Genomic DNA, 12,500 nt, shown 5'->3' with positions numbered 1-12,500 from the left:
GATATGAAATAGAAAGAGAGACAGAAATAAATATAGATGTGAAATAGAAAAAGAGACAGAAATAAATATCGATATGAAATAGAAAAAGAGACAGAAATAGATATAGATATGAAATAGAAAGAGAGATAAAAAATCTGTATAAGGAAAGCTTTCATCAGATGCATTGAAATCTCCAACTGCCACGTTTTCTATGATTTTTATTATCATTTTATTTTCCTTATCATCAACGCTATTATTATTCCCATGTACATTATCATCATCATTACTGTTATCATCAAATTCCTCATTATCCTCATCATCACCATCATCATAAAAATAATGATAATAATAACCATAGTAAGAGTAATGATAATCTTTATTATCATTGTCATTATTATTCTTATCATTATCATTATCGTTACAACTACAACTGTTAATGTTATCATTATTGTTGGCATTTATTTATTTTTTCACTGCTATTACTAATGTTATTCTCAGCAAAGACATTATTTTCATTTTTTTTATTTCTAGTTTTATCATCATTAAGGTCTCTCCCATTACCATCATGATTATCATTGACGTTATCATCACTTTCATCATTATCATTAACAGTGTCCTGTATTATTCATCATTATTATTATTTCTATTCTAATTATCATTATCATCATTATTATTCTCATTTCTATTCTAATTATCATTATCATCATTATCATCATCCCTATTATCATATCATCATTATTATATATTCTTTTCTTCATATCAATATTTTAACTATTATTATTTTCATCATCACCATTATCACTATGATCATAATTATTATTACAACTACTATAATCAATATAATTATGATATTCTCCATTTCATCACCACTTACCTTTATCATTATAATCATTATCATCATAATTTTAATCATATTATCACCATCGTCATTATCATCAATTATCAACATCGTCATTATCACCAATTATCATCATCGTCATTATCATCAATTATCATCAATTATCACCATCGTCATTATCACCAATTATCAACATCGTCATTATCATCAATTATCACCAGCGTCATTATCATCATCATCGTCATTAGCATCAATTATCATCATCGTCATTATCATCAATCATCATCATCGTCATTATCATCAATCATCATCATCGTCATTATCATCAATTATCATCATCGTCATTAGCATCAATTATCATCGTCGTCATTAGCATCAATTTTCACCATTATTATTTTTATCTAATTATTATTATCATCATTATTATTATTATTATTATTATTATTATTATTATTATTATTATTATTATTATTATTATTATTATTATATAAACTATTATTATCATCACCATCATAATAATAATTATCATCATTATAATAATCATTACAAGCATCATCATCATTATCACCAATGCCTGTGCGTTTATCTTTTCATGATATAAAAACGAACAAATTATTTAAAAAATGGGGGAGCAATGAGATAGAAAAGAGAAGAACGAGAGAAAGCGTTAGAAGGAAGAGAAAACGAGACCGAGACAGATAACTGAGAGAGGGGGGAGGAGTAAGAGGAGGAGGGGGAGGAAGGGGGAGGAATGGGGGAGGAGGAGGAGGAGTAAGAGGAGGAGGGGGAGGAAGGGGGAGGGAGGGGGGAAGAGGGGGGGAGAGAGGAGGAGGAGGGGGAGGAGGAGAAGATAGGGGGGAAAGAAAAAGAGCAAGAGGAGGAGGAGTAAGAGGAAGAGGGGAGGGGAAGAGGAGGAGGAGGGGGAAGAAGAAGAAGAAAAGGGGGAAGAGGAAGAGGAGAGGAAAAAGAAGAATGAGAAAGAGGAAGAGGAGGAGGAAAAAGAAGAAGAGGAAGAGTAGAAGAAAATGAAGAACGAGGAAGAGGAGGAGGAGGAGAAGGGGGAGTAGGAGGAGGAGGAAGAAGAAGAAGAAGACGAAGAGTAAGAGGAGAAGAAAAAGAAGAACGACAAAGAGGAAAAGGAGAAGAGTGAGAAGGGGGAGGGGGAGGAGAAGGGGTACAACAGAAAGATTGCCTGCTGATTGCCACATCTCTTGCACTGCATTCAATAATACCATGTATTTCATATATTCTTGGCTAATGATTAAGGTAAATTTGGAAAAGGAGTTCAGCAACGCTTCTCGAGACGAACCTAGATTCGTTCGACTTCTATTGTATTAAAAAATAGCAGTGAGATCTGGCAAGAATGGGATTAACCAGGGTAAATAAAGCACGAGATTGGGATTCGCATGTAACTGTGACAAGGCGTCAACAGTCGAAATGGCTGAGTCTGTAACACTGAGGAACTTTGCCTACTTGTTTTTTGGAGATACTATTAGAATATGAGGGTATTGACGGAGTAAGGGCCTGCAGGGAGTAGGGGGGAATCTAGCTAAAATAAGAGCACTCCAAAGATTTGTAGAGGTGGTAGTAGTTGAAGGACAAGGACGAGAGGAAGAAGAGAGGAAAAACAGTGAGGTTGTAATGCGGGGAGGTGGCCAATAAGGATGAAGAGAAGTAATAAGATTTATAAAGATTTAGTTTTAATTCCACTTGTTACAATGGATATTATTTTGCTGCGACATGCTATCTTGTTTTATTTTGCTTCCAAATCTCCCCCTGTGTGCAAGGAATGGCCGGGGTTACTATTCACTGGCCGGGCGTGGGATTGAACGCAGGTCCGTAAGATTGCTTGAGTAGCACGTTAATACTGGAGGATGAGGAGGATGTTGGGAAAGAGGTTTACTTTCTGAAGGTTGGATAATGACCTGGGTGGGTGACTTGGAAAAGACTGAGATGACGGCAGGTATCGAGGAGCAGGTAGTAGTAGTAGTGTTCTGAGTTGTGACCAAAGGAGAGCCAGGGGTCGGGGAACCGGTAAAAGTCTGTGGTTAGTTGATAAAGGAGCAGGCTTCAGTGCCCCTAATAAGGGTACAATATCATGATTGGCCTGGAGTATTTGGGAAAAAATGGGTCATCCCTCAGGGTCCCCATGAGGGGTAAGGGGATTAGATAACTAATCAGGAAAATACGCCTATGGCTCCCCGAAGCCGTTCAGGAATTACTCAAAGTCAACCTTTTAATCCTTTTAGCACGACTCTCGCATCTTAAGACGCGGTTCAACTGGCCTTGTCTTCGTCTAGGACTTGACTTGAGTCCGAGTGACCAGCCGGACTTGGTGTTTCAACTGCGAAAAGCGTCGCCGTAGTAAACCGCACATGCCTCTTGCTTCAATCCTTCTCGTTTAAGCAACATGGAGCACAAGGAATTACTCCGTTTAGCTGCAGTTTCCTGTTTCTTATCGTATATATTGTTTTTTTAAGGAAGAAACTGATTTACTGATTCAAAATTATTAACGCTAGTCTGACGGGCCGTCGACACGACTGTAGACTAAATCTGTTAATTAAGTAAATGTTCTATACAAAATCTCTCATATAAACTTTTGCTGACTTTATAGATATCACTTTAAATAGTCTAAATTGCATCCTGGAAAGCTCGAAGATACCCGAGGAAAAACACGTTCTCAGTCGATTTACCGCTGCTCTCCCTTCTCCCTTCACCCCCCAGATTTCGCAGCGAAGTGACGCGATTCGGCCCAGACACCCAAGGTCTATATAAGTATATGCAATATGCAAATCGTTCAACGTGTCGACATCTAAAATTACTTAAGTATCAGCTCATTTACCACCGTTTTCTATTATCTCCCTCCCACCCTACCATGCTCTAATTCCCCCCGCCCCCCTTGCTCTCAGCTGTCTCCAAGTGACGTCATAGGCCTTATAACCCAAAGCTGCGCAGAACTCCGAAGTGACGAGACCTGTACTTATATAGACCTTGCAGATACCCGCGCTCTCTGTTGAACCGCGCCTCTCCGAAGTCGTCAGAAAGGGGTTGGAGAAGAGAAGGAAAAGGAAATGGAGTGGGGAAAAGACCGTACAAAATTGGTTGAGCCGACGGAAGATCTCAGTCTCCGTCCCGCAAGCTCCCACCCATATAACGGGCATGGGATTGGGGTTGGGTTGGTTGGGCTTCCATATTCTTACTGGATATTTTAACAGGATATCACGGTGTAAATATCTGGTCACACGAGCGTATAGAACATTAATTACAATGGTACTACCTTTTACACTCCATTTTATGTACCAGTACTATATAAATAGTGGAAAATGCAACATACCCAAATAGATGGTTGAACATATTTTAGCGTGAATTTAATACCATAATAATCTATTTCTTATGCAATACCTTTATTTACAAACGGCAAATGCAAGTGACAATAATCGTGTAGAGATCAACAATTCATGGTTTGTACAAAAAATCTGGCTATACAAGGAAAATAAAAGCTGTTCTATATTCAATGTTATTTTTTTTTATTCTTTCCAGAATGTTTGTCATTTTTGAGGGGAATAACAACTTTTTTTTACATTTAAAAGAATGGCATTATAAATACTCCTCGTTTTTTCTTTGTGTATCCTTTTCATCTATGTAAAAAAGAAAATGTATTTAATATTTTATGCTACTAAAAAGATTTACTGTTTCATTGTTTTATACTTTTATGATAAACTGATATTTTAAACTTATCTCTGCATATTTATATTAGTGTTATTGAGAGACGGAGAAGAAAGGGTGAAGGAGGGGAAGAGGGAGAGAGGAAGAGAGGGAGAGAGGATGAGAGGAAGAGAGGGAGAGAGGATGAGAGGGATGGAGGGAGAGAGAGAAAAGGAGGGATAGAGGGAAAGAAGAAGAGAGGATGAAAGGGATAAAGGGGGAGAGGAAGAGAGGGATGGAGGGAGAGATGAAGAGGGGGGTGAAGGGAGAGAGAAAGAGAGGAAGAGAGGAATGGAGGGAGAGGGAGAGAGGTGGAGGGAGAGGGGAGAGGGAGAGAGGTGGAGGAAGAGGGGAGCGGGAGAGAGGTGGAGGGAGAGGGAGAGGGATGGAGGTAGAGAAGGGTAGAGAAGGGTAGAGAAGGGTAGTGAAGGGTAGAGAGGTAGAGGGGTAGAGGGGTAGAGGGGTAGAGAGGTAGAGGGGGGGGGAGAGAGGGAGAGAGAGAGAGAGAGATGAGAGAGAGAGTAGAGAGAGAGAGAGAGAGAGAGAGAGAGAGAGAGAGAGAGAGAGAGAGAGAGAGAGAGAGAGAGAGAGAGAGAGAGAGAGAGAGAGAGAGAGAGAGAGAATGAGTGAGTTTGTAACACTGTAAGTGAGTGAGTGAACCAGAATGAGCATTAGTGTGTGTGTATACAAGAGTGCGTTGTTTGCGGGTCAGTCCGTATAAGAACTATGATCATACATTCTACAAATATATAGTTCTCTAAAATATACAAAACGGTAACTAAAACAACTGTATGAGTCCATGCAAAAGAGCAAGAAAACATACAATACACCAATAAATCTCTCTTTAACAATTCCATCCTTAAAAAATATGTTGACTATTCTGTATAAATATAAAGAATCAGACACTTAACACGTCTACGTCTCTTTTAAGATTCTCCTGATATTCAAAAATCCTCCAACTGCATGTATGTAATGCAATATGCAACAACCGACTGATGTAGTGATAACATTTGCATGTGAAAAGTGAGAAAGTGAACCATACCTCTAATGCACATCAACGTGAAGTAGCCATGAATTCAACCCAGAGGAGGAGGAGGAGGAGGAGGAGGAGGAGGAGGAGGAGGAGGAGGAGGAGGAGGAGGAGGAGGAGGAGTAGAGGAGGGAGGAGGAGGAGGAGGAGGAAGGAGGAGGAGGAGGAGGAAGAGGAGGGGGAGGAGGAGAAAGGAGGAGGGGGAGGAGGAGGGAGGAGAGGAAGAAGAGGAGGGGAGGAGGAGAGAGGAGGAGGAAAGGAGGAAGAGATGGGGAAGGAGGAGGAGGAGGAGGAGGAGGAGGAGGAGGAGGAGGAGGAGGAGGAGAAGGAGGAGGAGGAGGAGAAGGAGGAGGAGGAGGAGGAGAAGGAGGAGGAAGAAGTTGTGGAGACCATAATCATGTTATGACTTTTCCTGTTTTTGATTAAGCTGCAATAACTTTTAATATCAATTCAAATAATTCTGTTTTTACAATACGGTCTTACCTATTGGTCAACCACTACAGGTCTTAATGTGATAAAAGTTTGGCAAGTGATTACTTATAGAGGGAGGGGTGCTATAGAGAAGAGGGTGAGGGAGACAGAAAGGAGAGAGCTAAGACAGTAAAGAAAGAAAGAAAGAAAGAAGGAAGAATGGGAAGGAGGGAGAGGAGAGAAAGTACCTACAACTTGGCATCACACATACATCTTTTCAGAATCTTCCAGCGCTTTGACAAAATGGCACTGCAGTTAAAGACTAGAAGCTGGCCTTTTTTTTCCTTTTCCCAATTACAAGAGGAACAAACAAGCACCATGTCGTACCACTTGTTAATTTCTCAGGACTGGTTGAATATGGCCTCTGCTATGGCTACCTTGTCTCTGCATGAGGAAATGCTGCTTCAGTGGCAAAGTAATAACAGGAACCTGGTAACAGTACACTTTGGCTATATGTTGTAGAAATGGCACAGCAACAGATGCCAATGCATATAAACACCATCATTATCATTATACATGCAAACTAAATAGTATATATCAATTATATCTGTAGGTAACACATCATTCTTCTTGCAAAATCTTTCATTTCTTTTCTATCACATAATCATCAGGCCTATTCAGAAACACAAAGCAGTTTGTACACAAAAGGGGCATTCAAGTCCCATATAAAAAACAAACCTTAACTCTACTGATTATTTAGTATCTGTGATACTTTAAAATTACAAAATAATTGTAATAATAATAAAAAAGTTAAAATAATAATAATAATAATAATAATAATATTCATACTGAATACAAAAGAGAAAAATAAATACCTGTTCAAATAAAAATACTATTTATGGCTGAATGCTGTGTATCCCATTTATTCCTTTTCTTACTTAAAGTGAAGGCGAAGACACTTATGTCATTCCATAAATACCAAATAAATGAATAGACCTATTAATAAATCAATACTCTTGTTTACCCTGAAACATTCCCGAATAAAATAATATGGTCCACATAAATCCTCGAAAATAATAAGAGACAAGGAACATTACCTGACAAAAGCTTTTTTTCTCATATCATTTTTTCAATGTGACCTTTTAATGCTTCAGAATATCTATATTATATAAGAGACACAAACAGGTAGTATTTATTGACCTGATGCCCTGCTGGTGCACATAAGTTTACAACACGAGACTTCCAGAATACTATTTAGAAACAGTTTAGAAGGATATACCAACAAACAGCATGCTAGGACATACGGAGCAATGTGTAGTAACTGACCGAGGAAAAATACAAACTTTATATGATGTTTGTTGCATTTACATGTTAAAGCTTATCCTCCTACAAGTTGTTGAGTTGTTGTTTATGCATTACTTTTAAATATAAATATATAAACATCTATATAGGCATATATCCATCCTATCATATAACAAGAAGCAGAGAGTGAGAATCATACCAATGAATTCTTGACTTTTGGCTTTGAATCCAAAATTTCCATAGCCTTATAACAAAAATTCCTTTTCAGACACGTATTCTCCTAACAATACCTATTTATATTTTTTCCTGAACTCCATTCCCTTTTTTCCTTTGCATCTTATCAACCCATTTACTACAAAACTTTCGGTTTCCTTCTTTTACCTATATAAATATAAAGAAATGAAAGAAAGAAAGAAAGAAAGAAAAAAACAGCAGCTTTCCTAACCAGGTTTCAATATCAAGGTTTTATCTACAGCAACAAGTGGTTTCCACCATAGCTAAGGAATTACTATCAATAATACATTGCACTTCGCAACAATGTCCAATTAATGCAAACTTGTAGGCATCCTGTTGTCCTCAATTTCAACATGCTCTAAAAAACCCTAAGAAATGTATCCTTTTCTCAGTTGTTTAAGCTACAAAAAATAAATACATAAATAAATGATATGTTGCAATTTGTCTTTCATATGCCTAATGAAAGACATAGAAGATTCTATAAATACAAGTCTACTCATTATTAATGGTAAAGTTCTTAATTAAGAACAAGACTCCTGAAGTCCTACAATCATCTCATTTACCTGTAAACCCTAGTTATCATGCTAGCAATCATTCATAAAAATCTAAAAACTGTATGACTAATCGCTAAATCCATTATCAATGCATTTATCATCACATGCAGGAAAAATTGAATCAATTTCCCTTAAATATATACACAAAAAATGAAACTAAAGAAAAATATATTCTTTCTACTTCGGATGTTACTGAAGACTGTCTTAATTGCCTAAAGAAAATGGTGATCACATAAAATGATCTACCTGTTGTATTTCATGTCTGAGCAATTATGGCACCCATCCAGTCAATTGCACAAGTAAAGCTTGTGTGATTGGACATCAAAATTATAATGAAAAGAAGTAATAACCACAAGGTAAATGTAAACTTACATACTGAGAGAAAAAAAAGGGATCAATGACAGATTTTACTCAAAATAATGATAGTGAGATTCACCCTATAATCCAAACTTAAACCTACATCTCCTAAAAGGTAATCTGATTTATCAACAGCATGAATGAGTAAGATTACAAAGAGAAGAATTGATGGCAAGACTTGTAACCCTATTCTAACAGGAGGACCTTCCATTGTATAAATAACTGATATTCTGACACTCCTTTCACACATTATTTCTGATGATTAATATCACAGTAAAAAGGACTGAGTTTGTAGACACTCCCTTCACAGTGAAGGTCATGACATTGGCAATCTACGGCACACAAAAGGTATTTTTTCATATCTTAAAGCAAGATAAAATAAAATAGCATAGACAATAAAGAAAAAAAATTAAAATATTGTTTATAAAACTAATTTCCTTCTCATACCCAATAAAAATCTGCTTGCTAACAAGAACATGCACACACAATTGCAACCATATATACATAAGTACCAATAAACATTCACATGTAGTCAGACTCACCGGAACAAAAAATATAGTCACAACAAAGACACACACACACTACACTTTTTGACAAGTATTATTAATGCCATAACAAACAGCACCACAGCATTAACACAGTCTCACTTATCTCCATGAACACTTAGGATTGTAACTTCTTAGCTTTGATTTCTTTATAGGATGGCATTTGGCAACTGTCGCTGGCTCATTCAGCATGTTCCAGAGTTTGACCATTGTCGAGGGACCGACACCATGACCCATTATAACCTCCTTGAAGAGACAGGGGCTCACAGCCCGAGGGTGGTAACTGAAGCCTACATTGTCCACAGGACGAACACCAATACTTCGTGCACACAGCCCTGTGAGAAAGACATCCTCTAAGTGGAAGTAAGGTGCAGCAAGGGCTGCCTTGAACAAGCGTTCTACCAAATCCCCAGAATACACATAGCCTGTACCAGACAAGTAATTTGGATATTTACCCTCACGAAACATGTACTGTGGTGTGTACCATTTAGACCATTGGTCATGGATGGGCTTTGCACCGCAGATGAGGCTCCCCATCAAGAGGGGTGTCTTTGTTATAGTTTGGTTCAGGAGCGTCTTCTGAAGGTTAACTACATTGACGAAAATGTCATCATCTACCTTCATAACAAACTTTACAGTAGGACAGTTGCGGTGAACCCACTTCAGCATGAACACTGTCTTGAGGGTCAGGTTGGTATATGAGTCGATGAAGTCCTCAATGATTAAGTCTCCATACCTAAAGCTCTCTTCCTGTAAGGTTTCACTGATGGGCTGGTCTCCCTTTGATTTTCCCAGGAGGAAGACTAGTTTCGATGTCTTAGGTGGAGCAACCATCATCTTGGCCAGGACTGATTTCTTTTTTGTGGTGCCTTGACTATCTGCTCCTTCATCAATGGAAGACGGCGGGGAAGGGCCACAACCAGCCCATTGCCCCCAAGTTCTTCTTATGGTGTCCCTCTGTTTGGTGTTGTTTATGGCGCTTGGTACCACGAAGACCAAAAAAGGGTCATCCTGGCAAAAATTCTCAGGCTGCATCAGTGCTGTTGTCACAGTGGGTCTCACATAGGCTGAAATGTTTCGAGAAACATTTGGCGCCCAGGCAAAGGATGGAGGACCTGTAAGGACTGGCAATCAGTAAAAAGAAAGGGTTCAGAATCATTATTTCAGAAATGCTACAATACATATATAATAGGTCAGACTCACAGATGAGTAATCTGTAGGCAAAGGGAGGAAAATAAAAGAAACGAAAAGAAAGAAAAAATACTCAGTGATTATTGTAAAATTAGTGCAAACCTCAATCATTTGATCCTCAGTGCCAATAGGTCTGATAACTATAAACACACAAAGCATCTACTTACCTGGTCTCTTGGGCATCATCCCTGCCATCTGGAAGAAGAGGAACACAAAGCCAGATATGATGAAAAGAGCAACGAGGACTGGTTGCGAACATCCCACTCGTCGGCCAATGTAGGATCTGTGTATAGTCCTTCCCACCCGCGTATTGACCATCTGTAATGGGTGCATTGTGCAGGCATATTATTTTTGAGACGGTCGTGAACGTGAATAGATTAAATCTAAAATGCACTTTGTGAAAATACTTCACAAAATAAAAGAAAAAGGGTGAAAGAGGAAAATTATCTCCATGGATCTATAAGAATCTATTAAATTCTAAACTATAATACGTTCTCTATTTTTCTTCTGTATATTGTGAATCATCAAATGGCATTCATTTGCACAAAAAAATGCCACATCATAATATATCAAAAAGTAAGTTAAATTGGAATTACTCTTATACTGTACAATACATATCCTTAGGAGGACAGTTCTATAAAGAGTAAGGGGGAATAGAGAGAGAGAGAGAGAGAGAGAGAGAGAGAGAGAGAGAGAGATAGATAGAAAGAGAGAGAGAGAGAGAGAGAGAGAGAGAGAGAGAAAGAGGGAGAAGAGAGAGAGAGAGAGAGAGAGAGAGAGAGAGAGAGAGAGAGAGAGAGAGAGAGAGAGAGAGAGAGAGAGAGAGAGAGAGAGAGAGAGAGAGAGAGAGAGAGAGAGAGAGAGAGAGAGAGAGAGAGAGAGAGAGAGAGAGAGAGAGAGAGAGAGAGAGAGAGAGAGAGAGAAGAGAGAAGAGAGAGAGAGAGAGAGAGAGAGAAGAGAGAGAGAGAGAGAGAGAGAGAGAGAGAGAGAGAGAGAGAGAGAGAGAGAGAGAGAGAGAGAAGAGAAGAGAGAAGAGAGAGAGAGAGAGAGAGAAGAGAGAAGAGAGAAGAGAGAGAGAGAGAGAGAAGAGAGAGAAGAGAGAAGAGAGAGAGAGAGAGAGAGAGAGAGAGAGAGAGAGAGAGAGAGAGAGAGAGAGAGAGAGAGAGAGAAGAGAGAGAAGAGAGAGAGAGAGAAGAGAAGAAGAGAAGAGAGAGAAGAGAGAAGAGGAGAAAGAGAGAGAGGGAGAAGAGAGAGAGAGAAGAAGAAGAGAGAGAGAGAGAGAGAGAGAGAGAGAGAGAGAGAGAGAGAGAGAGAGAGAGAGAGAGAGAGAGAGAGAGAGAGAGAAGAGAAGAGAAGAGAAGTGAAAGAGAAGAGAAGTGAAACAGAAGAGAAGAGAAGAGAAGAGAAGAGAAGAGAAGAGAAGAGAAGAAAACAGAACATAAGAGAAAGAGAAGAGAAAGAGAAGAAAAGAGAAGAGAAGAGAAGAGAAGAGAAGAGAAGAGAAGAGAAGAGAAGAGAAGAGAGAGAGGAAGAGAAGAGAGAGAGGAAGAGAAGAGAAGAGAGAGAGGAAGAGAAGAGAAGAGAAGAGAGAGAGGAAGAGAAGAGAAGAGAGAGGGGAAGAGAAGAGAAGAGAGAGAGGAAGAGAAGAGAAGAGAGAGAGCAAGAGAAGAGAAGAGAGAGAAAAGAGATGAGAAGAGAGAGGAAGAAGAAGAGAAGAGAAGAGAGAGAGGAAGAGAAGAGAAGAGAAGAAGAGAAGAGAAGAGAAGAGAAGAAGAGAAGAAGAGAAGAAGAAGAGAAGAGAAGAAGAAGAAGAAGAGAAGAGAGAAGAAGAAGAGGAGAAGAGAAGAGAAGAGAGAGAAGAAGAAGAAGAAGAAGAAGAGACAGAGAAGAAGAAGAGATTGTGGAGAAAGAGAAGAAGAAGAGAAAGAGAAGAGAAGAGAAGAGAATAGAAGAAGAAGAGAGAGAATAGAAGAGAAGAGAGAAAGGAAGAGAAGAGAAGAGAAGAGAAGAGAAGAGAAGGGAAGAGAAGAGAAGAGAAGGAAGAGAAGAGAAGAGAAAACAAAGGAAGAGAAGAAGAAAGAGAAGAGAGAGAGGAAAGAAAGAGAAGAAGAAGAGAAAGAGGAGGAAGAAGAGAGAGAGAAGGGGAGAGAAGAGAGAAAGGAAGAGAAGAGAGAAAGGAAGAGAAGAGAAGAGAAGAAGAGAGAGGAAGAGTGAGAGTGAGACAAGATGAAACAAGAGAGGAGAGAGAGAGAGGGGATAAAGAGAGGAGAGAGAGAGAGAGGGAGAGAGAGAGAGAGGAGAGAGAGAGAGAGGAGAGAGAGAGAGAGAGAGAGAGAGAGAGGAGAGAGAGAGAG

General features: G+C 39.0%; 1 protein-coding gene across 9 annotated transcripts in view; it reads right to left on the bottom strand.

Annotated features, from left to right (window-relative positions):
* Positions 1-5,815: 5,815 nt before the first annotated feature.
* LOC113816260 (beta-1,3-galactosyltransferase 1) overlaps positions 5,816-12,500 on the bottom strand; it is a 21,966-nt gene continuing 15,281 nt past the window's right edge. For 8 of the 9 annotated variants that reach the window (XM_070124538.1, XM_070124500.1, XM_070124529.1 and 5 more), the window contains 2 exons: positions 10,314-10,464; positions 5,816-10,079 (listed from right to left, as the gene is read on the bottom strand). In XM_070124538.1, coding sequence (XP_069980639.1) covers positions 9,058-10,079; positions 10,314-10,464 — 1,173 coding nt within the window. In that variant the 3' untranslated portion in view covers positions 5,816-9,057. The remainder of the gene's footprint in view (positions 10,080-10,313; positions 10,465-12,500) is intronic. The other variant, XM_070124521.1, reaches the window with a different exon arrangement.

The sequence above is a fragment of the Penaeus vannamei genome, chromosome 1 (assembly GCF_042767895.1).
Source record: "Penaeus vannamei isolate JL-2024 chromosome 1, ASM4276789v1, whole genome shotgun sequence".
NCBI classification, from domain to species: Eukaryota; Metazoa; Arthropoda; class Malacostraca; order Decapoda; family Penaeidae; genus Penaeus; species Penaeus vannamei.
This window is presented reverse-complemented; position numbering and strand designations above follow the sequence as displayed.